This window comes from Acipenser ruthenus, chromosome 9 (assembly GCF_902713425.1).
Source record: "Acipenser ruthenus chromosome 9, fAciRut3.2 maternal haplotype, whole genome shotgun sequence".
Classification (NCBI taxonomy): Eukaryota; Metazoa; Chordata; class Actinopteri; order Acipenseriformes; family Acipenseridae; genus Acipenser; species Acipenser ruthenus.
This window is the reverse complement of record NC_081197.1, coordinates 8719875-8745695: the sequence shown is the minus strand read 5'-3', so window position 1 is coordinate 8745695 and position 25821 is coordinate 8719875. Positions and strand designations below refer to the sequence as shown.

General features: G+C 36.3%; 3 protein-coding genes and 1 non-coding gene across 6 annotated transcripts; 2 read left to right on the top strand and 2 right to left on the bottom strand.

Annotated features, from left to right (window-relative positions):
• Positions 1-1161: 1161 nt before the first annotated feature.
• On the top strand, positions 1162-8478 carry LOC117405909 (coiled-coil domain-containing protein 82). 3 transcript variants are annotated; one of them, XM_034009417.3, is made up of 8 exons: positions 1162-1284; positions 2259-2847; positions 3828-4023; positions 4290-4382; positions 5370-5494; positions 6118-6288; positions 6674-6862; positions 7830-8478. In XM_034009417.3, the coding sequence occupies exons 2-8, from the start codon at positions 2269-2271 to the stop codon at positions 7893-7895; spliced, it is 1419 nt and encodes a 472-aa protein (XP_033865308.3). In that variant the 5' UTR covers positions 1162-1284; positions 2259-2268; the 3' UTR covers positions 7896-8478. The 3 variants fall into 3 exon arrangements, with proteins under 3 accessions (XP_033865308.3, XP_033865310.3, XP_033865309.3); XM_034009419.3 differs by lacking the exon at positions 1162-1284 and adding an exon at positions 1295-1516; XM_034009418.3 differs by lacking the exon at positions 1162-1284 and adding an exon at positions 1542-1644.
• Positions 8409-13617, bottom strand: LOC117973004 (proteasome maturation protein-like). The gene is made up of 6 exons (XM_034923791.2): positions 13525-13617; positions 12548-12648; positions 12362-12422; positions 12086-12187; positions 11303-11396; positions 8409-8713 (listed from the first exon to the last, which is right to left on the bottom strand). Exons 1-6 carry the CDS (start codon positions 13525-13527, stop codon positions 8646-8648), a joined length of 429 nt encoding a protein of 142 aa, XP_034779682.2. The 5' UTR covers positions 13528-13617; the 3' UTR covers positions 8409-8645.
• A 194-nt stretch (positions 13618-13811) lies between these two features.
• Positions 13812-13883, top strand: trnac-gca (transfer RNA cysteine (anticodon GCA)). The gene has a single exon. It is a non-coding gene; the product is annotated as a tRNA-Cys (tRNA).
• A 113-nt stretch (positions 13884-13996) lies between these two features.
• On the bottom strand, positions 13997-24372 carry LOC117405617 (protein MFI). Its single transcript, XM_034923571.2, has 9 exons — positions 24253-24372; positions 21809-21980; positions 18623-18715; positions 18195-18248; positions 17233-17442; positions 16872-16999; positions 16268-16438; positions 15988-16043; positions 13997-15694 (listed from the first exon to the last, which is right to left on the bottom strand). Exons 1-9 carry the CDS (start codon positions 24288-24290, stop codon positions 15627-15629), a joined length of 990 nt encoding a protein of 329 aa, XP_034779462.2. The 5' UTR covers positions 24291-24372; the 3' UTR covers positions 13997-15626.
• Positions 24373-25821: the final 1449 nt, after the last annotated feature.

Here is a 25821-nt window from a genome sequence, read left to right as displayed (position 1 = left end):
TGGGCTAAATAAAATAAAACTATCTATCTATCTATCTATCTATCTATCTATCTATCTATCTAGCTAGCTAGCTATCTATCTATCTATCTATATATATATACACACACACAATGAGAGATCTGTGATAGAGCAGGGTAATACGTTTCAGTATGTTGTAGATTACAGTATATAATTTAAAAACAGACTCATTTTTCTGTGTCCTGCAGTACGCCTTTTATTCAGCACGCATGCTACATGTAGAAAGCTGAACCTATATTGAAAACCTGTAGAACATGACTATTTCATTCAAACAGCCACTGGGGTAGTAGTTTCATTCCACAAGATAGTGGAAATAATTTAACCATGGTAAAACGGTGATTACAGAGAACGGCATAACATCAAGTTGCCACGGGATTTTGAATATAAAACTGTTTGAGCTGTATTACCTGTGCGAAAAAAAGAAAGAAAGAAATTAACACAGCTATACAGAATTATTGATTGAGCTGGACCAGGGAATGCGAAACCGAGTGTGCGGAAATTCTACATACAGTAAGATAGTAAAACGCGTTTCACTGTCATGTAGTGATGATTATTATATTAAACTTCTTTATTTGGATAAACATTACACGTTTAAGAGAAGTTTGGAGACCTAAACGTGGCCAAAAAATACCCCCAAACCAAGCAAAGCTTGTAGTAGGTTTGCACAGAATGGAATAACATTTCACAAATGTTTTTTTTTTTTTTCTCAAAATGGACTGGTTCAATGAGATGCGGTCCTGAAAAAATATTCTAAAAAACCAGGAAAGGTTTATAATTAGTTCTGTACCTGACTGGCTACAGCTGCTACCTCCTTGGGATCAACTCCAGCGCTTACTACCAACCAACTACAATGTAAAAACACCGAACATACCTGAATAGGCTACCAGTTTAGCAGTGATACCCAACAACTAGATAATCTTATTTAGGACCATGGTATTGAGTGATCAAAGGAAACATGTGAATATGTTAATTTATTGCAACAAATGTCATGTTTGTCTTGTGTGTAAATCTGAACAAATTACATCTGGGTATTAATTCTGGAGTATCGTGGAGGCGTATTCCTGTACACGCATCCCGAGTCTAACACACTTAAGAAAGTTTTTCTCTTTATTTCCTGCTTGCAAAAAGAGCCGGCCGGTATTAGTTTAAACAGCGGTGACGGTTTCCTTCCAGGTTACATTGCAGTTGCATGACGTCAGCACTCAATGGTGGCTTGCTGCCACTCTAGTGTTTGTGTGTGATATCTGTGGAATGCGCACCAGGAAGGTAAACAAACAATTTTCAGGCGTTGGCGAAATTGTACAGTATTTTGTAAAACTATAACATGTAATAATATGTGCATTTTAAAGCAACTATTAGCCCAAGCTGTCGAATGAGACATATAAACCAACTACTGTAGTTAGCATTTTTTGTTTATGATAATACTTTTATAACTGCTGGCCCGGACGCCAGTGTCTGTCGCAGGACAATTAAATCATGACCCAGCTACTGGGCGACGGTTAGTATGAAAGTTACATTTCATAATTACAACCCCGCACTGAACAGGAAAATACTACTACGACTAATAATATAACAACAATACACTACTCCAGCTGCGAACTGCAATGATGCAATCAAACCTTTACAGTAAACATTCCGTTTTTCTTATATATTATTATTATTATTATTATTATTATTATTATTATTATTTGTCCGTACGATTTATGAAAAACTATACATATATTGCAATTGTGTTTATTAGTATTTTATGATTTCTTTATAACCACAGTTTTACCGTTGCTCTAATTAGGTAGAGGAAGTAGCGACGACTAGTACAAGAAAGGCGGGCTACCGTTCAATGCTATAGTGTCTTTAACCTATGAAGTTCTTGGTTTCGAATCAGGTCGCAAATGTGTGATGATCTAGTTTACTCAGTGATAAACTATCATCATAACAACACAAAAATGGGTAACAATAGATAGTCCAAGATTAGTTCTGATTGGGGTCTGTGAAACCAGCCACCAAAGTCTCTTAAAAATGATGCCTTGGCAAGAGAGTGTCATTCATGTGTAAGATCCCATTACAGAAAAATGAAATCAGATATTTTTATTAGATCCATCCAGAACCTCATTTTGTTAAAAAAAAAAAAAAAGCTACCCTCCCAGATAGAAACCTTGAGCATGAATACAATGGAGAAGGCTATAGCTGCAAAGGCTGGTGTCTGGAATATAATTAGCAAACTGTGTGTTTTACCTTGTCAGGTTGTGCGTGATGGACAGTAGCATCGCCTATAAAACGAGAAGAAGGACACGATCAGAGGAGAAGACAGCGAAATCCCGTATTGACCGTCGGAGAACCAGGATTGGCTTTCTGTCTCACTTGCAAGACAGTGATGATGATTCAGATTTGGGTTTCAGCAGCAAAGCTTCAGATACCGAGTCCCAGTTTGGCGAGAATGATGCTGCTAGCTCTTCCAGCAGCAGGGCAGAAGAGGGGAACCCAGTTCAGGAAAACCCTGTTGGAGACGACTGTGACAAGGAATGTGTAGCACCCAAGAACCGGCGCAAAAGGACCTCCTCAAACGTGTTTCTTGAGAGTGACAGTGAATCGAACAGTGGCACTGGGGGAGCCCCAGTCAGGAAGTGCAAAGCTAAAAAGCGTTATACTTCCTTTAGAGAAGATTCTGAGGCATCTGACGAAAATACAGAGTGGGATAAATCTTCTGCCATTTTTAATGAAAAGAAGGAGAAAGAGGACAGTAACAGGGTAAAAGAGAGACAAATTAAGCTGAAACAGCTTTCGCAGAAGATAAGGGCCAGAAGAGGAAGCTACAGTAATGTAACATTGGAGGTGATGTGTGGCATTCAAGATGGTTAAGCATATCATACTGAAAAGATCTGCGCTGATTACCATTATACTAAACTGACTAAATCTGTCTAGTGATAACTATACATCCATTATACAACAAAATGTCCTAGGTGCACTGCCTTAGCCTCATCCATTATTTGATTATAACACACACACAAAAAACATGGACATTTCTGATTACAAAATCATATATGCAAGGTGGAAAAAACTTAATATGATTATTTAGCAATTTTATTCACTGCATGCTGACAGTACTGCATTTTAGGAAAAAAAATTGTCGAGGTTTGGGTGCTTTCCACTGTGCACCCAAACCTCACTGAAAGGGATTTGGTATAAAATATTACTTAATCAGATCATCAGATCATCGTAGTGTTATTGAAGCTGACAGTAATGTTGTTGAAGCTGACACCCTGGGATCCTTCAAGAAGCTGCTTGATGAGATTCTGGGATCAATAAGCTACTAACAACCAAACGAGCAAGATGGGCTGAATGGCCTCCTCTCGTTTGTAAACTTTCTTATGTTCTTATCTCCATATTTTAATCCGCACATCTTTATATGAAGGCTCACTACTCAATGCAATTTGAAAGATTCTGTTTTGGAGCAATCAGTATTGGACAGAAAGTCAATGTCAGCAACAAATTCACTATTGGTGGTTTAAAGTAGTCCTACAGTGACAAGCAATATGCCAGTCATCAATCAGAAAGGTTGCTGTTTGGACTGCTCCCCTGGAAACCTTTCTTTTCTCAAAACCTGCTTTGTATTGGTTTTGTTGCAGGTCTGTTTTAGCAACAGGTTTTATTGGAGGATTTACATGTAACTGAAAAAAGAAATGAAAACAAAAAGGAAAGTATTTAGTTCCTAGAGAGCTTGGTGTTACAGTATCTGCACTGTGCCATGGGGATTCTTTTGTTTTTGCCAGCAGACACACCTCTAGTTTTTGTTGTTATCAATTTGTTTTTAGGACTCTGACGATGAATCATTTCAAGGTTACCCAGCCACACTGTCAGAAAGCAACAGTGATGAGGAGAATGGCAGCATGAAAGATTTTATTGATGATGATGATGATGATGATGAAGAGGAGAATGACGGTGCTGAGTTTGGAATACAAGACGAGGCACCAGCAGAAAAATCATTTGTGATAAACCACATTCCACTTTGTAAGTTAATGATTTTAGCTGTTTGGTTATAACCGATTGTGTTACATCAGGAACTGTTTGTGAACAGTTTTGCAATGTAGAGAAACTGAGAGGTGTCCAAAATGATCACAGACTGATAGGTGGGCACATAAGAAGTGTTTTGAGTGGGACGATATATGAAATAAATGTTTTATGTAGCTGGCAAAATGTATAATTAATTTATTTATATATATATATATATATATATATATATATATATATATATATATATATCTTTTCCTTTTCAGTTTCATCATGTAGTCATTACTCCCATTTCCAGACTGTCGTCAAAGCTCTCCTCATCAATGCACTCGACAACACCTTTTTAAAGTCTCTCTATGGTAAGTTCACCATTTAACATGTGGATGTGTGGCATTTGATTGGAGTAAATGTTAACTGGTCCCAGTCACAGGACTAGGAATCTGTAGTTGTGTAACCCACGATTAGGGCTCAATCATAAAGCTCTTATTTAAGCAGTAGAACCCACAGAAGAGGGCTTAATGTCTGGTAAGGCCCATCTTGTGCCGTTAAATGCTGCGTTCATTTTATTTTTGACATTTTAAGTTTCTGTTTGTTTTTTCTCTTGATTTTATGCAGCACGATTTTTAGCAGCTAACGAACGTAAACTTTTTCCTCAATATTCTAAGAGTAATGCTGTTTGCTCAGAATTCCATGGGTTATCCCTGTTGAAATTGTTAATTCTGATGCCTTCACAATATTACAACTCAGTTCCTCTGTATTTATATTGTTTATCTCCGGGTCGTGTGCTGTATCAATCTTTAAATTACCAGGGGTGGACGATGTAACGCTGTGGGTATTTCTAAACAATAACTTACTACTAAAATATCAGTTGAGACACCTCCTGCACAAAGGCGAACAACTTTTGTGATGTTTGTTTTTATCTGCCACTTAAATGTATAACATGTAAACGGAATTGAGTGCACTGTTCGGTCATAAAATTAATTACCAAGGGAAAGAAAGTTTGAGTGATTTATAATATAAGAACAGAGATTTTCTTTCATCAAGCAGAACAAAGGTAAAATGCATACTGTATTTACATATTTTCTGGCGGATGTAAATGGAAGAGATTAAACATAGTTTGCACGATAACATTTGAGGTCCTTTACCAGAGATTAGGGATCTCTGATCAGGTTATAGGAAATCTCCGATCCAATTTCTAATTGAAATTAAGGGGAATCACATAGTTATCTATAAACATAAAGTCAACAAAAATTTTTGAATGTATGATCTCAAGTGAAAATCAAAATTGTTTTAGAGATATACTGAAATCAACCTCAAAATCACTTACCTTTTGCCTTTAAAATCAGATGGCACCCGAAGAAAAAAGTATGCACAGGAAATGAGGACTTCACTTCATTTCTATGATGAACGCTTTGTTCTACCCCGTCTCGAGAATTTAAAACAAAGGAGTCGATGGAAGGAACGATACAAGGTTATATTTTTTATTTAACTTAGAATATTGTACTCTGTCTGGTGCTTTAATATACATCTAACATTAGAAGAATGTCGTAACCCTGGCTCACCTGTTAAACTAAACATTATGGGACACTCATATATTACAGCTCATATTTTATATATTCTTATACTGCCCAGCCTCTTTCAAGTGTTGACCCTGCTTGATCTCAGTTAACAGCAACATAAATGGATTCCACCGGTGAACTGAACAGTATGTAATTCCAAAGGATGCACACAGATGGAGGTGCCATTATGACCCAAATTATTTTGTAAGAATCAATTAAATATATGTCCCAACCTTCGCAGGTTGATTACTGTTTCTGTCAGATACTGTAGGGTTTGACAATACATCTTCATTTTTTTTCCCCAAGCCAGTATACATGTACACCTCAGATCTTCTGATATTTCATGGTTGTTCATAAAAAGCCTGGTTGTAATAAAGTAGTCAGAAAGTAAATTGTTTGTAAATGGGTTAAGATTAAGATAATTATTGAATCTGTAAATGCCATTAAAATTATTATTGGTAAGGTTTAGAGTTAACTGCTGTCTTTGAGTTCAGTCCTACTTTTGCAATGCAGTTTTGTGAAATTTGTTTCACAGGAGCGTGTGGAGTGCTACCCAAGCATGAAGGTCGTTTCAATTGGAGTACGACGTGGACCATGTCAGGCCTGTGAGATGCACAGGCACAGCAAGTACATGGTCATCCTGTCGGGACAGCAGTATGACACCAAAACTCTGGAGGACGACAGCTTCATGCCACACGACAAACAAGTAAGACACTATAGTTAAAGATGCCTGTCTGCATTCCAGTGTCACGTTGTCAGGTATAGCTGACTGAGGAAGTAGTAGTGCAACAGCAAAGGTCATAGTGGATTGTGGGATTGACTGAATGTATGCAAACAAGCAAAGCGGGACAAAGTTGAAGAAACATCTGTTGCTGTTTTTATTTTCGGTCTTTTGACAAACGTCTGTACTGCAGCTTGATCCCCATTGGGTATCAGATACAAAACTGTACTACCTGAGGTGTAGCTATGGTATAGCTGAGCGTCAGTGGAAAGACCCTCCAGCTCAGCTGTACCTGGGGAAAGGCAGTGGAATCGGGGCACTAGAGTACATGTAAACTTTTTATAGCTCTGGGCCTTTTTGATTTTTAAAGGGTTTGAACGTTGGCAGTGTTTGCGTTGAGCGGACTCAGGTCTATCATCGGCTGAGGCATTTCAAATACCACCTGTTCAAGCTGTGCTGCTCTGTGCTGGAGCAAGAAGAAGAACATGAGGACGAACCTGTGAAGGATGTGGTTTTGAAGGTGTACTCTCTATTGGACGGTCAAGGCTGGATTAAAAAGGTATGTCATGAATTACAAATAGAGGATTCTTAAAGAAAACTACATAACATAGGGGTCCCCGATTTGGCTCATCCAGTTAAAGCGCTGCCGCTGGGAGCGCAGGATGAGTCACACAGCTTGGACGGCGCCAGTTCCAGTCCAGGCTGTGCAAAGAGACCGAACTTTGCTGGGGCCTCTGAAGAGGGCGTCACATTGGCTCCGATACTCCCCGCATGGGGGGGATGGGTAACCATCAGGGACTCCTCTTCATCGTGCAACAGTGAACCCTACTGGCCAAACCGAGCATATTCAGAGTGAATAAAAAGCAGGGCTGATCTCTGTTCTCGGGGATTGGTAGCCTGCCCACCTCTGCTCTGGATTGCTCGGTGTAAAAGCACATCTGTCTTTAGGCTTGTGAGATCGGAGGACGCTCACACGCACACCCTCAGAATGTCTGTGCTGTGTGGGGACTCACTGCGGTGAGGAGAAAAAACATAATTGGACATTCCAAATTGGGGAAAAATAAATAAAAATAATAATTGGTTACTAAAAAATAAAAATAAAAAACTACATAATATGTATGAGTGGTTTCTTTTTACATCTAATAACTCAGTTAAATAGTGAACTTAAGCATGTCAAGTTTGAAACTATGGGTTTTTCTAATATACTTATTTAAAAGTAGAACTGGAATCAAACTTTTTTTAATATTCCCAAAAATAAATGTAAAATGGTTTACCAAGGGTATTCTCATGTATTAAGGTTGGCTCACAAGTATCAAGACATATTTGGAGTCTAACGTCTGGTATTACAACTCCCCCTAACACTGAAAGCATTCTCTTCGTAGACTTATTTGAAATCATTATGGGTTGATTACTGATTTGAAATAATTACAGAATGTACAAACTTGAATTCTTAGGTTACAGTTCTTTGTGAATTAATGTTCATCATTTTCCAACAATCTTTCTGTTTTTTGTCTCTGTTCTTGCAGCAGTATGATCAGTTTGAAGATTGCCTAAATGATGCAGATTACTTCCAGGAGGAGAAGTTGGACTAAATGCTGTTAACATGTAGCGGCTTGCCTTTTGCATGCTGTAAAACAGGTCTTGTCAAGACGGATTTCGCACTGTTGACGGCAATGTGTACATAATATTTGTTTTTCTATACTACATATAGAATTTAAGAATTGTTTTTACTTTGTCTTCATCTATTTTCTGATCTTTACAAATGTGTAGTTTCATGCTGTTCCTATCCTGTACTTAAATCAAACATTCTTATGGTGTAACTTTATTTTTACTTTGCCTTTATCGACTTTTTTTTGAGACACCAGCATACTGTAAACAAAGTTTCTGTCTTTAAAACATTGAATAGTGCTGAATTTAGAAACACGAGCAGAAAGAACCCTATTTAAATATTTAACCCCAGCAGAAATTATTTTTTTATGCATCTCTTTTTAATTGTGACATGACAGCCCCAGATCCAATTGTGATAACACCTGATTACAGACCTTGCTTAGAAGTTAAGAATTTGCACATTGACGAAAAAATTCATAATGTCAGCAAAACTGTAATTTGATTGTAAAACTTGGAAGAAATGCAGTTTTTATTTTTTCAACAAACCATTAAAAAAAATTGAATTCATTCTAAAGAATAACTAATCTTCATATTGTAAATACATGAAAACAAGAACAGAACCATTTTTATATGAAGTGTATTGTGTTTCTTGACATCAAATACAGAGAATGCCTTGGCGTATGTAAAAAGACAGTGCCATTCTTGAAGGAGCAAAAATAAGTTATCTTATTATTTTACAACAAACCCAGTTTGTATTCAACCATGACATGTGGCTCTCCCATAACTTCACTTTGTGCCGGATCTGCAAATAAAAAACAGATCAGAATTAATTGACATTTTACTAGTTTTGTCAAGTAAAAAAGTTGTGTTTTTGAAAATGCTGATCGGTGTTAGTTTAAACCTACTTTATTTATATTTCAATTACAGAAAGTGCACATCAACCAGCATTGGGATAGGAAAACATGAATATAAAGCAGTGCTGTGCTAGATAGAAGAATGGAATATCTAGTTGGCTTATTTTATTTATTTTTTTAATCATTAATTAGTTATATATTAGAACCACACTATAATTTTAGATTTAATCCATCCTTGGTGTAGTCAAAGGATTTAGGCAAAGGTTTTTGTGAAATGTGTTATACATCAACTAGTATGTATCTATATGGGCTTAACACATAACTAATATTAAAAATTAAACAATCGGTTAACAATGTGATATTTGAAGCTGTTAAGGTGAACGTTTTATGATAGAATTAGAGGAATGTCTGTGATGTCAAAGAGGTCTTTTATAATACCAAAGCCATTGAAAGCAATGGGGGGGGGGGGGGGGGATCTCAACGATATGTAAATATATGTCAGGATATATTTTATTTTAATCAGTGCTTTTGTGTTGATTATGATTTAAACAAGTAACAAATTCAAAAAATATATACATATATTTTATTTACAAGATGCAGCGCATTGATAACACGTCTCTTTGGTGCCAGGAGTACAAATCTAACGTGGATTTCATCAGGACCTCTTTCCACGTAGAGACTCTCAAACAGTGACAGTCTACAGTATGATGGGCCCTAATCCGCTGCCACGGCTCTTTGCTAAACGTTGGGATGTTTCATTTCTTGTTTTTATTGCAGCAGTAGTTCTCAGCAAAAGATAAGACAAGACTAAAGGATAGGACTAGTGAGAGTATCAGAATGCAAATGTGCTCAAAATACAGTATCTGATGGATCACCTGAGTTAGCAATGCTCTGTACTGAAGGAATCAAGGCAAGTTACTTGAGTTTTTCTGTATGCACTACTGTAGGCCTGTTTTCAAATTTAAATATCATTGTAATTTTTTTTAGAACAAACAGATACCAATAATAGTGTGTATTTGTACTAAGATGCATATTCTGCAATACGTGCATTCTTTTTTACTAGAGTTCAATTGTGAATTATGTAACATAAAGGAGGGAACGTATTGATTTCAGACTTTATAATAAATAATAGAACCAACAACATGAATGCTGGCTTTATGTCCAGTGTGACATTTAATTTAAATCAAAATTCTCCAGTACAACGTTTATGGATATAAAAAAAATATTTTGTAAAATTAGGACAATTTGATCAATATTGTTAATTCATCTGATTCTGCAATGTTTATTTTAGAGAATATTTTAGCAGTATTATTTTCTGTTCTAGCAAGATAATTTCTCAATACAGCAATTATTTTAAAACATTTTAGTGAAAGTATGAACTGTTAACAATATTTGAATATTTTCATCACAATAAAATAAATAATTGACAACTATTCTTCCGCTCCACACTTTTTTAAATTTGAGAACATTTTTGTCAAATGTTATTCAATTAGAATGTTGGTAACCATGGTTTTGTTGCATGTTTAATATGATAAAGGGGTTTCGCAAAATGAGACGTTTTTCAATGGCATAAAAAGCCATTTTTTAAAGCATAAAGGTCGATTTCACCCACTCTGCCTGAAATGGAAAATAAAAATTGAAAAAAAGTAAATTATTTCTAAAATAAACGTCGATATTAATCGTCGATTTGGCAAAAAAAATAAAATAAAAAAATCGAATAATAGTTTTAAAAGTACATCTAATTTATAATACCTAAAGTTCACATTTTAAAAATACATTACTAATAGTTTAAGTAATCACATGGAAAAAATGCAATGAACCACTGATGCATAGGCACATCTCAAAATAATCCCAATAGTGCTTAATGCAGCATGCAAATAGCGTTTGGTACCTTGTGCGCACGTTCTGAATAGAAGAAAAAAATATATATCAAATTATTTAAGCCGATTTTCCTGTGTATCATGTTTGTTTGTTTGTTTTAAGTTTGTTTTTAGGTGTGTACCCCTTTAAAAATGACGCTCCTGTTTCCTAATTAGTTGAGGCACGCACTTTTTGAAAACAGGATATTGTTTCCTGCAAGGGATTGGCCGGTGAGAGGAAACAGGTGAAGAAACGTGAGTAGAGCAGGTACACAGGTTCTTCATTTGTATAAAATAAACTTGATTATACTTTGTTGGTATTTTTAACAGTATTAGCAATTAAAAGTATGCCACTGCAAGCGTACCTGAATTTTTTTATCGCGATACGGAAATTATTATCAATATCACATCAAAATGTCGATATTGGTGCCCACCCCTAATTTATATATATAAAAAAGAACCAACTTAAACCTTTGACAAAATCCTTTTAATCTTATCAAGCTTATTTTAGCTTTTAAGGCCACATAGGTCCCGTCATCAGGTTAAAATGTAAACATTGGCACAGTTTCCCATCCACTTTTACCTGGTAAAAGCTATTGTATTTGCATGACAATCTGTTTAATAATTTTGGTTTTTGAACCAGAACAGTGACATTGTCAAATCCCCTTGCAAGCTTACCATTCAATATATCTTCAAAACCAATGGATTCATCATTTCCTCTGAGTGTATCAAGTGCAATATTTGAGCTTTGGAGGAATGGCAGGCGCTGGATCTGAAAATAAACATATGGCTTTTTATAATAAATGTATATGATGACAAAATCATGTCCTTCACAATTTTCAGCAGACAAAAAAAATGTAGGGGCTTACACAACCTTGAATCTCCATATACTATGAGCTTTAACCTTTAACATTACAGCCAAGTAGGGCAGAGTGTTTGATGTAATGTTTTTTTGAATATTTAAAACGTCTATAAAATGTATTGTATAACACTGCCTAGAACAAATATATGAAATACTAATATGAAAAACAAGTAGGCACTGTACATATGGTAACCCAACACTTAAACCAACATTTGACATGCATATTTTTGACAAAGGTTAAATTGTCAATCCTGGATTTTACAGGATTTACATTTAAAAAAAGGTAAATTCTTTTTTCTTTTGCAGACGCCTTTATCCAAGGCGACTTACAGAGACTAGGGTGTGTGAACTATGCATCAGCTGCAGTCACTTACAATTACGTCTCACCCGAAAGACAGAGCACAAAGAGGTTAAGTGACTTGCTTAGAGTCACACAATGAGTCAGTGGCCGAGGTGGGATTTGAACCGGGGACCTCCTGGTTACAAGCCCTTTTCTTTAACCACTGGACCACACACATCAATGATGTGGAGGACACCACTGGTTCATTTGCTGCAATATAACCGAATTCATTTTTAAAAGGTTTAGCGCGCTAGAATACCTGTTTTGTTGCCCTGAACTCCATTTGCAGTTTCAAAGGTGCATGTATTCCCTGAATGTTTCTGAGAGTGCTGAAGTTCATTTGATCTTGACTGATCTGAAACTAAAAAGAAAAGGAGCACAAAACAGAATTTGCTTATTATCACAAAAAATATTGATTACAAAATATGTCTAAAGTATGGTGGCTATCAAGAGATAACAGTATTTAGTAGCAAAATACATACAAAAAAAATAAATAAAAAAACAGGAAAGTGTTGAATGGACTTGTCACACTCACGTTCTTTTCAGAAAGCTCCAAAGGATGACTTGGCAGAAGTTCATTCTTCACACTGGTGAATCTGTAACAGAGTAATCAGTGTAGAGGTTCCAGAGCATTGTAAACACATTATAATATATATAAAACCATATACTATTATTGACAGCGTTACATTTCATAATTCATGAGAAACTGTTAAAGACAAACCCTTTGCGAAGTGTGTCCTGCACCCCATACGCTCCAGCTTGTGGAGACAGCTCTGCCACTGGGATGCTGTCCTTCAGCTGTGATCTAAATCCTCTGGTATTCTGTAAATCACAAATCATATCAAGTCAGTGTACTATACTACAACACCTCACCATTTGGGGGGTTAAATATGAGGCACAGAGCAATATTCCTAGGATATCCTTAACTGTGCCATGCATTTGGACTACTATGGTTAGCTTTACAAATCCTACATGGCAATGCTTAATGTGATTACTATCTTATGTTAACGAGAACCACATTTTGGGAAAAAGTACTGGGAAGGGTTAAGCTTGCTAGTAAAATGTGTTGGCATTTATATTCATCTTTTCATATTAAGTGAACTTCACATTAAGCGGGGGTTTTTTTTGTAAGGTTTAACGTGATTATTATATTTGTATATCAATGAAAACCCTAGTTTGTTTAGGATAGTATTGGGGAGTGCTAGGTTTCCCATTTGCACAGTGTCTAGGTGTTTGGATTGAACTTAAGTACATTAAGACACATTAGACTATCCCCATGGCAAGTGCTGTATGTTTTTTCTTTGAAATCGTTAATTTACATCATTATCTAAACCACTGACGAGTAGAAAAATGTGTATCTTACACAAAGGGTTTCACTTTCATTTTCTTTTCGTTCATACAATATTACTAAATCAAATTAACAATAATGTCAAATGTAAAATTATCAAACAATGGGTTAGCTAAGATAACATCTCTCAAAGTTCAAATAACAATATGAACATAGATCTCTGGAACAGACAAGTCCGGTTTAGTCTTGTCATCATGGACGCAACGATGCAGGGACTAGAACTACTATAACTTCGCTGATAAAACCCCCAAATTGTTTGCATTTTATTCTGCTTTGACAAAACGTCCGTTCCAAAATACTTATTCAGTTGTTTTTTTTTGTAATTTCACTATAAGTACGCTTCCACTCACCATTTTTGTCAATGTGCGACTTCACTCTCTGTACCTCAATCACAACGACTACTTCCGGTCCGTGCCTGTTACGTAAAGAGTGACGGTACTTCCGATTAAGTAAAGCGCTGAAGAACCGAAATAAACGGAAGAATTGTAGTTACAAAACGTCATTCTACCGCAATTCAGTATGCTGTGATTTATTCGGAACCGTGTTTCAATAAAGTTCACACTTGCAAACGTGTGGTTACAATACAATAGAGTTTTCTTAAATAGCTATTTTTATGAAAACAGTAAAATAAGTCAGTGGGGGTATAGCTCAGTGGTAGAGCATTTGACTGCAGATCAAGAGGTCCCCGGTTCAAATCCGGATGCCCCCTTTTTTTTTTTTTTTAAATATATATTTTAAAATATTGTTTATAAACATACATTATATATTTATTGTATAGAAATATGTGCACATAATATAAGATGGCGATTTATTTATCTCTGAAAAAAAGTCAAATGTGATGGGTAGACATTGCTTTTATTTTTTCTCTTGAAAACATTTATTGATTAAGAATGTGTTTTTTTAATTTCTGTGCAGCAGTACTGTACATCTTACATATACACATTTGACAAACATTAATAAATTAGATTTTATATAACCCAACAAGGTGCTAAGGAGGCACTTTTATTGTTACTGTATACGGTTTCCAGTTAACTAGAAATACTTGCATGGTGGGACGACCTCTAGTGGGTTAATCCAGTATTGTAAAACAAATTTAAGACATAGAACACTTCACCACTAGGCGGCGCTGCTCCACTATACCCAACTGAACTTTGCAGAGTGTTAACAACTGATCTCAACTCATCAAGACTGACTGGAAAAAAGCATGGACCAGTCTAGAAAGATTGCTTAAAAACGAGAGGTCCACATACAATGTGACATCACATGTATACATCTAGTATCCTTGTCTATGCATATGCATAATTGTGTTTATCTTTTTTTTTTCCATTGTCCCTCGGTCAGTATTACTGGATTAATAGGATCTGTATTCGTATCTAAGACGACACACTTGTTTTCTTATGCAAAAATATGTGTTACAATAAGTAAGGGGAATGACTGCACATCAGCTAATTCTCCTTAAAAGAGTAAGTAGCGGGGTCCCAAAAAATATAGCGTTACACGTTCCCGCGTGTTGCTACAAACGTTTAAATAATGTACCTGTCATTTTTTTCCTTTTTATTGTTAACATCCTGACAACTTTTTTTCACTAAAACTTTAAAGTCTGTTTCAAAGCTCTTTTCAAAATGTCTGCTCTAGTGCAGTGGGGTTTGAATCACTGCAGGAAGAGCGATAGAAAAAAAAAACCCACCAACAACAACAAAAAAAACATAATAAGTGCTCTGGCTTTTCTGTTCCGTACTACATCATGGATCTTATTGCTGTGTTAACAATGTGGGCAATAACCCTTACGCTATCAGTGCTCTAGAGCAGACATTTTGAAAAGAGCTTTGAAACACACTTCAAAGTTAGAAGTGTAAAAAGTTGTCAGGATGTTAACAATGAAAAGAAACATTACAGGTTTGTTAATTAAACAGTTGTAGCAGCATGTGCGGACGGATAACGCTATGTTTTTCGGAACACCGCTACTTACTCTTATTCATAGAACATATGTTCTCTTAAAAAATAAAAAAAGAACCAATTATCTTATCAATCTGCAGTCCCAGACCCTCCAGGAGTTTGAAATTGCCTTGAACTATACTTGACTTTCAAAAACATTTTCATGACACACACAACAAACAAATGACACACAAACAAACACATGGTCTTTTCTCGGTTGTTTGTGATACCTTAATTAGCCTTTGATGTACTGCGCTGTAGGGATTGTCCAGTTGTTTTGGCTTTATTGTCAGTAATGTTTTTTAAGCAGTGTGCATAATAATGGAACACATGGTGCAATAACATGAAACTAAAATACAAATAAAACAATGGCAATTCAAAGAAAATGAAATCTATAAAAGATTTTGTTGAGAAATAGTATTCTGCATTGCTCAATTTATTATGTAAAGGCTGAGTTGTAAAGTTTGCACTGCTTGGGTGTGTATGAAGGTTCATAGCAGTACTGCCTCTCTGTTGCCTAGCTGTCCACCTCTGAGAGTTTTGTGAACTCATATTGGTCGTATGCAGAGAAAATAAATCTTGAACCTGAAACATATAAATAAATCACTTTGTTAAGATACTGACACTGGAGGGAGTGATAATGAATGGCTGTACACTGGCTGCACGGCAACACATCTTTACAGTACACAGGCCAAGGCTCTGTAATTGCAAATGTAGCTTTTGTGCTATGAACAAACAGCAGGTGGCAGCATTGTTACATTGTAATCTTCTCTGTAGGTATGGATTAAAAAAAATTAAAAAGGTGGTATTAAATACACAGTACTCCAGAGCTCAAGCATTTATTTGGTAGCAAAAGTTGTACATTAGAATATTGTTACCTTTATATGAGTCTGACGAGTTACTGAGTCCCATTTCCTTCCATTTATTCATGTACCTAAAAGAAGTAAAAGAACATTTCTCAAACAATTGTTGCCGTTTTCTCCAATATTATTATTATTATTATTATTATTATTATTATTATTATTATTATTATTATTATGCATTTATTTATTTTTTATCCGTAATATATTGTATTTACTCTTGATAACTTCATAATACTGTCATGGCTTTCTTTTCTGTATCTATCTTTCTAAAATGAAATACACATGAAAAGCGTACTTTTCAAAGTTGAGTGAATTAGTCCACTCCAGCAATTCATCCACTTCCCACTCCAGCACTGAGTGTGCCCCGTTCTGGTCCACTGCAGCAATCATTCCTTCTGTTGCTCTCTTCACCAGAACAGCTGTGTCTGGGTCGTCAGTACGTGCCTGTAGGAGACCTTCGTGATACCTAAATACAGAGAGGTGATGTCACACAAACAGGCTTAGTGTGATAGAAAGCAAGTCTGTAATCAAATGATTCTCATAAGAACACAGGCACATGTTAGTAAACTCATAAAACATATATAATGCCTGTTTGAACAATCATACAGTAAACATCTGCTGGCTGGCAAAAAACAGACACATCTTCTGGGGATCTGCTAGCTGATAATTTAGAAAAGGCTGCAGGGAACCTAATCATTACATGGCTGGTGGTGTATTTTATGGTTGTCGGCCTGCCTTGTCAAATAAATATGTGGAAAGAAAGAGATTCTTATACTTGACAGGATCAAGTGTTCATATTCATTTATTAAAAATCATCTTTACCTTAAAGAAAAAAAACAGGACAAATAGATTTAGTTAACAATTTAAAGTGCATGAAAGTACTGTACATCCAAACTTACATCTTTTTCATCCATTCAATTTTTTTCTGTTTACGCTTTCTTTCTACCTGCTGGCGCCTCTGGATTTTAGAGTAATGAAATTCGATTGTTTTTGTGTCAGATTCAGTTGTGCCCATCACTGAGCTAATCTAGCAAATGAAAAATGAAACATGTAAAACAAAATCAAGAGTGGAACATTACTTTAAAGCAAACATAAGGGAGCATTTTTTGTGCATTTTTATTTTTTTTTACTTTAAGGATTTGTAACTGTAATTACTACTGTGAAAGCCATGTAATGAAACGCTTCATTTTGCAGATTAAACAATTTGTTTCCATTAGCCTGGGTGAGCAGGAGGTAGAGGGTCACCATTACTACTACTACCTTGTCAGAGAGCAGCCTCCAGCCATTGTTTTCTATTCGTTTATACCAGCCAGCTTGATCATCTTCTGCAGCTTTCCATCGATTATGGATTTGTTTGGGCACAGGCTGTTTTAAAGCAACATTAGTGTAGTCTTTGGGGCTGTTTGCGCACATATCCACAATGGGCCGGTGGGTGAATATCTTGTAATAGATACTTGGAGGAAATTTGATCTATAAATGAAAATGAGTAAAAGGTACAAACACAGGGAGTTAGATGTGTTATTGTGGTCCTGGTATACTTGCCTCAGGCGGCTGAGGAGAACACAGAAGAGACTGAGGTAGAGAGATTGACGTTGATACGCCGTCACAGGCGCACAGGATTTAATCAACAAACACAAACAAAAAGTAAACAATAATGTCATGTGACGCTACCAGCAATGGTAGCGCACAGAGGACGATACATGACTGTACAAACACTCAAAATAAAACACAATACAACAAACTATAAATCAAAGGTGATGTTTTTATACTGACGCTCCGCTGAGACACACCCACCTGCCTGCTGGAACAGCTGATTGCTTTCAGCTGCTGCTCCACGCAGACAGGTGATCGTCCCCGGCGGAGCACCACAGCAGTTAAACAATAAAATCAATTTATTTACAACATTAACCAAAAAATACAATAAAACTACATATTTCCCATGTGCAGGGCTTCCGCCCTGCCACAGTTATGCATACTTTTAATGTATCTAAAGTAAAGTAGTTTTTATAGTAAAGTAGATCTTTATAGCTGTGCAGAGAAAGGCAATAGGGGCTGATTCTTTAATCCAGGGCTTGGTATGCAAATTTAGGGCTGGGTGTAGGAAATGCTGATAGTAAGATAACTGGGACGCCTACATCAAAACAAGGTGCTACATGTCCTTTAAAAACAATACAGTCATATCTTATCAAAGAGGTAAAAACAATACTGGACAATATACTTACTCCACACAGCCTAAATCTTATATGGATTCCTGCTGCAGAATCTAATAATTCAGCCTGAAAGAGAAAACAAACCAGGAGGAGAACTTCATGAAGCAGTTATTGTTTTGGAAATACAAATCATGTCCAAGCAAATCAATACTAATAAGTGAAAGTATTTTTTTGCCAGTTACATCAAAACACTGACAGGTTGGGTGTGGTTTTAAAATAACACAGACTGTCACTTTGACGTCACTTTGAAGAAATTTGTAAGCGTTGTTAAATAATATATTTTTGGAGAAAATAATACTTGATTAATCACTGCTTTCCCTTTTCATGTTTAAAAAAACTATATAACTGTACAGAAAATAATAGACTACACCTGTCAATGAGGGTTCACTGTACTGTATATAGACTTGAAAAGTAACTGTGCATATTTACATTTTCCTTACTTCTCTAGGATTGACATATTTAAGAAGCAAGCGAGGATCCCCTTTCTGTCTGAAGTTAATCAAGTCCTTGAAGTATTGAAACACATGGGTGTCCTGTAAATATGAAAATGCAATTATTTAACTTAGGCTGATTAGAGATAAAATGCATAATTCAACATATTAAAGGCTATATATATGTAGTGTGTTTACTTTCCATTACACACACACACACACACACACATATATGCCTTTGGAAGATTAAGCATGGTTTTGAAAGGGAAACTACCCTTATGCCTCAAGAGGAAAGTCTTCAACCAATGTGTGCTGCCAGTGCTAACTTACGGATGCAAAACTTGGACCCTCAATACAAAAATGACTCAAAAATTACACAGCTATGAGTATGGAAAGATGGGAATAATAAGAAGTGACAAGAAAAGGAAGGAATGGATAAGAGTGCAAACAAAAGTATGTGATGTTATTATAAGAGCGGAAAAAAAAAAATGACAGTGGGCCGGATATGTAGCAAGAAGAACAGATCATCGCTGGACCAAGGAAATACTAGACTGGATCCCAAGAGATATAAAGCAACCAAGAAGAAGACCTCCAGGAAGATGGCAAGATGAAATTAGGAAACACGCCGGAGCAATGTGGATGAGGGATGCAGCAGACAAGCTTTTGTAGAAGAATCTTGGGGAGGCCTTCATCCAGCAGTGGATCGAAAAAGGCTAAAGATGATGATGATGATGATGATGATGATGATTATATATATATATATATATATATATATATATATATATATATATATATATATATATATATATATATATATATATAGACACACACACACACGCACACATAATGGAAAAATACAGAAACATTGAAATTTTAAAAAGTTGCATGTTCTACACTTACATTATAATTTGTTTAGGACCTAGAAAAGTTACTTAAAGAATCCTTATTCTTTTAACTTTTACAGTTCTTATTAGTGACATTAAGGTCAACCAACTTGCAGGCCTCAATTCTGAACTATTCAAAGTAGTGTTTCATAATCAGCAGCAAAATCACCCTATCACACTATGATATAGTCATAACCATCAATTATTGTAGAGGTTATGATGTGGTAAGTTTAAATAAAAATCAGCAATTACTGCTCAACCTTGTGGAACAAGATGGTTACATGGAGACACTAGAAACAACAAATCAATAAGACAGGTGTGGTAAGCTATATGAATGACTACAAGGCAAATTACTGTACATGTTCCACAATATAAAAATGAAGTCTACAGAAAACAATTCACACAGGTTTGCCAGTGTCCACTGTTAATCAAAAAAGGTGTCTAACCCCTGATGTAAGTTTAAACTGAACCCCAGTGTTTTGAGACTGCAGGTGGTCAGTTCAGTCAGTGAAAGTTTACCAGCTTATTGCCTTTCTGTCACCACACCTACAGTGTGTTGCAGTAGAGTCTCATTTTAAGTGCTTGAAAGAAAGTTTGAGAAGTTTTAAGAGCATCTGTTTAAAATCTGATCTGGTACCATTTAAGCAGTTCATAGCAGCTAGTTTGTATGCTGTGTGCGTGTAATCTTATAATGTACGCTTGCTGTAGTTTGGACAGAGCAGAACAAACCCCCCCCCCCCCCCCCCTTACGTAAATGGTTTAACCCAAATGTACCTTGTGGCCTTCTCACACTGCACACGCCCTAATTGTGCAGCGCTATTTGTAACCAGGGAGAGGAAGAAAAAACTAAACAAACTGACTTATTATTGCTGCTTCTGACAGGGACTCACTTAATATGGATTGGGTCTGGGACCAGCTTCTTTTTTATTTATTTTTTTATTTCAGTGACCAATTATTATTTTTATTTATTTTTCCCCAATTTGGAATGTCCAATTGGGCATCAGTGTGGAGTAGTGGTTAGGGCTCTGGACTCTTGACCAGAGGGTTGTGGGTTCAATCCCTGGTAGGGGACACTGCTGCTGTACCCTTGAGCAAGATACTTTACCTAAATTGCTCCAGTAAAAACCCAACTGTATAAATGGGTAATTGTATGTAAAAATGATGTGATATCTTGTAACAATTGTAAGTCGCCCTGGATAAGGGCGTCTGCTAAGAAATAAATAATAATAATTATGTTTTTTCTCCTCAACACAACGGGTCCCTACACAGCACAGACGTTCTGAGGGTGTGCGAGCGTCCTCCGATCTCACAAGCCTAAAGACAGATTCGCTTTTACGCCGAGCAATCCAGAGCAGAGCTGTGTGGGCTACCGATCCCGGAGAACAGAGATCAGCCCTGCTTTTTATCCACTCTGAATGTGCCCTGTGTCTGGCCAGTAGGGTTCGCTGTTGTGCGATGAGGAGAAAGAATCCCTGCCGGTTTCCCACCCCCCACCCCGGGAGTGTCAGAGCCAATGTGACGCTCCCTTCACAGTCCCCAGCAAAGTTCAGCCTCTCTGCACAGCCCGGATGCAAACAGGCGCCGTCCAAGCTGTGTGACTCATCCTGCACTCCCAGCGGCAGTGTTTTAACTGGATGAGCCACTCGGGGACCCCTGGGACCAGCTTCTTAAGAACTCCAGACAGAATGCTCAGAGGTGCCAAGATCCATTCCACACAAGTGGAAAAACAAATTAAATAATGTCAAGAAAACATCCCCAAGAGATCGGTTCACAGTGGAAAAAAAGCAGAATGCAATTACACATTCAATTGTGCGAACCATTACGTATCAATCCAGCTTACAAGTAGCTGCCATGGCAACGCAAAGCCAATAAATGGCTTATATTATTTAAATTAATTCATTTTTAGTTTATAGTTTATTTAATTCAGAGTTTTGGATTTAGCGCAAATAGTTTTGCAGACTTTAAAAACTTTAATTTTGGCTGCATAGCTGATCGATTTCTATATGCCTTATAATAAATGTTTCAGCTTGAAGATTTAATATGTGCTGGGTTGCAATTAAATGGCTATATTAAAGTCCTGCATGTATAGGTGAAGAACAGTTTGTGTAAGTCTCACCTAGGCACACCTGACATTATAATTCCCCTGCAGGGTCCCACCTTGTCATTATGATGTCCCAGCAGACAGGGGTGTGTCCCCTGGTAATGCTATATTAGGAAGTCAAATTCATTTTCATATCCTCTGTAGTGGATATAAAATGATATGATAGCAAATGGAAACATGCTTTGGACTGGAGAAAATATTTACACTTACAATATGCCTTCTCCATGTCCTCTGTATCACTTTGGCAGCTTGAACTTGCTTAACATCTCCATAGTCATCATTTACTGAGTCTGTCTTTATATATTGCTCATCTAGATAGTCAGCCTGGGTCCCATCTTCTTCAGAGCTGCTTTTCAAAACTGGAAGCTGTACATCCACAGGACTACAAAAAAAAAAGGAAATTGTTAAAATGAATAAAACTCTGTAATACCAAGTCTGGCATACAATGTCATTCCCCTTTTTATACTCTGTTAAAACTTAGTTAACATCTAACTTCTCTGAGTCTCATGTGCTGCAAAGTTACCTAATAAAGTGGCTACAAACTGTACTATGAAAACAGATTGCTAAAATACCAGAGAGACAGGGGTCTGTCACAATAAACATACTTTATCTTAAACAGACACTACAGTACCATTGTACCTTTACCTGTACAATGCACCATAAGTAAAACCACAGCATATTTAAATCAGTAACTGCTAATTAATAAGTTCAATTAGTGCATATAAGCTTTGAGTGGTATCACTAGAAACAATCAGTAATGCAAGAACTGTATCCAAATTCATACTAATTAGGCACATTTTAATGACTAACTGAGTCCTCCTAAGAGCAATAGTGTATATTCTGTTTTAATGCACTTTCTTTAGACATCTTTAACTATCACCAATTATCAGCTTTAACTTTAATGCTTACATTCCAGTCAAAAAAAGATCTAAGTAAAGGTCACCCAGAGATAATGATCTAGAGATAACTGGCTTCTCAAGAGCACAACTGTGCTTGAATTGCAGGTACTGCACAGAAATGTATAGAAATGTTTTTTTTTTGGCCTGAAACAATAATTTGGTATTAATGATTATTTCAGAACTGCAGTGGGACAACTCAGGAAATCACTTTAATGCTCAAGAAGTACTTTACCTTGAAGTTTGAATGTAACACGCCTTGAAATGTGACTACTTTACAGAACATACTCCCTTGCCACAGGGTAGAAATATTTGGCAGCTATTGTAGGTACTCATTAAATGTCTGTAAAACTCTCAGTAATTCAACAGGAGAATGCAGTTTGAATACTTTCGATCTGTGTTGACAACGGTATCTACTGCATCCCATTTACAAAGCAGAGCTCAACAAATGTGAACCAGGGATGTGTCAAGCACACAAGGCTCGTCATCTTTAAATTGTTTGTATATAGAATGCCATAGATTCATAGAAAATTAAAAAATTGAATAGTTTATGAAATGTCACAGAGCCCCTGCCCAGAATGCAATTATTATGCAAAACAAGCTGAGATGTGGGAAAACAATGTTTGAGACAGGATTAACAATGAATTGTGACTAGGTCATGTGAAAGTTAATTGTCAGCCACATCATTATTATTATTATTATTATTATTATTATTATTATTATTATTATTATTATTATTATTAATAATAATAATAATTCAAATCCCACCTTGGATCTGATAGCTACATGTGTGAGATATAGAAAGAGAGTGTGCTTCCTTTGGATGTCTAGAATGTGTGCTTTGGGAGTTCTCCCACCAGGAAATTCAGCATCTGTACAGGCGTTTACCACATACATGTAACAGTACAGATATCCACACAAACCTAGGGTTAATTTAAACTCGTAACAGAACCCTAAAATATGTCGCGTGAGGAAATAAAAGCAAATACAGTGTACCATATTCTGTATGATTTTATTTGGACAATCATGCATTAGATTGAAACATACAATATCTGCGATGGGAAACATTAGACAGCAGTGTCACATGCAGGCGGCGTTTTATCTTAAAGGGTGTGTTGTGAAAACATAGCACAAGTGAAAGGTAATATTCCGGGCCTTCAGCTGGGTGTTACTAAGGTGTGGCCACAGGAACGTTAAGTGTTTTTAACAAATAAAAGTAATTCTTTAGTAACCATCTTTAACTGTTTAAAATTACAAAAAAGCATTTGCACAAAAGTGTAACACCCAGTTAAACAGACATGGGAGTCTATATCTCTAAAAATGTGATTGAACAGTTATAAAGGACAGGGGAAATCACAGGTCATATAGCTTAATTTGTGATAGAAATTAGCTATACTGTCAGCGACAGCCTTTGTGGTCCCCCTTTATACCAAAAGTGGACATTGTCCACACTGAGTTAATTCCACTTGTCACATTCTATATAATATTGTTTATTAGCTTCTGGCAGAACATTATTGGATGGAAACACACTGATTGATGGTAATGTTTAGGTTATGGTTTGAGCAAGGTGTAACATCATAATAACTTTGCTAAGTCAAGGTCAGCTGTTCAGATGAGGATTTCTAATAACCAATTCCACACCAAATGTTTTAGCATCTGTACTTCTGATCTAGTGAAAGCAAGAGAATAAATAAATAAAAAAAAACACTGGATATTCTACAAAGTTATGCAATAAAGAGCATGGCACATACACATTACCTTAATTTGTGTTCTTCAGACGATCCCTTTTCAGTCATTTCTGTAGGTGATGGGGTCCTAACATCATGTAAAGCAAGGCTTTGATGAGCTTGAGCCCAGGATGTTGTTTGGCAGAAATGCCACACCTGAAAAAAGATGATATTCTGCTAGAGTCACACACCATCTGTAGAACATACAGTATGCCATGTATTTTTTTTACATAAAGAAGCGCTTATCTTCTTATGAAGAAAATGTAAAAGGGAATAGGTTATGAAGAATATCAGAATCTGTGATTATTTTTAGGCTCCCTGTCTCTCTCTGTCTGTCTGTCCATCCGTAAGACAACGTTGTATGTTTACATATATCTAGAGACGTTTTCATTCAATTGTGATGAAACTTGCTTTGGACCTTCTTTATTACAAGTTATTGAGGGGATTTGTCCATCTGATTTTTACACCTGCATACAATGTACTGTAGGTCATGGTTACCTACTTTTTAATGTTACTGATAGATTTAGTACTGTTTGTTTATTTGTTGTGAAGAATTTATTTTATTATAATAAAACTAAATTCCATTTTTATTTTCTATAACTGCCCTAGAACATCTTCTAAACTTTTCTAATACAGATATTTACATATCTGGTTATTTACTGGTTCCACAGAGCCTGCTCCAGCACACCATTGCATCAGACATTACATGTTGCTTTTGAGCTCTGACTGCTAATCACAATCCCAAGTTTACATGACTAAGAAATCCAAGTAGAAAAGCTCCTCCGACAAGATTATGAGAAATCTGTTGACTCTACCCGTACCTCAAAGGGTACCTGCAGCCTGATTTCCAAGTCTCAAAGCATAGTTTACATGACCAGTTTGCATGTGCCACATAGGCTATGTGTACTGAGTGCTTGTTGGCCAGCCAAAATAGCAATTTCCTTTTACCAATTAAAAAAATAATATGCTTGCCTTCTACTCTGTAGAATCAGCCGTATATAAATAATAGATTTAGACATAGATAACAATGATGTATAAAAGTTATGAATAGTATAATATTTGCAGATTTTAAAAATCAAAGGTCTCTGCTTGTTCTTAATTAAAGGACATGGCTTGCCCAAGGCAAAATGTATAATAAGATGAAATAACTGCAGCTGCTAAACCCTAACCCTTAACAGCACCGGTACATAATTACATGCTGGAGCAAGTCTGAGATATGTGAACGGCTGGGCTGTAGCTAGTTTCCTGTTTCATTAATTTTACTGGGGGGAGGAGTTATATTTTGTGCAGATACCTGAAAAGGCACATTATTTCAATATGGCAGCCATATTGGGTCAGATGATAATTTCAAGGTCACTTGTACAATTAGCGAGCAGTTTTCATAACACTGCAAATATGTAGTCAGTGCCTCACATAGCTTCTGAGTCATGAGGGTTAAAGCACTTGGTTTCTCAAATGGTTTGAGATAGGAGCAGGTTGTAAGAGCTGTGTCATATGAAAAACATATAAAACGCTTTACATATTTATGTGAACACCTTTTAAACAAACACATTATAAAAATAACAACAACCGAAAAATAACTTTTTAGAGCTCCTTTGTG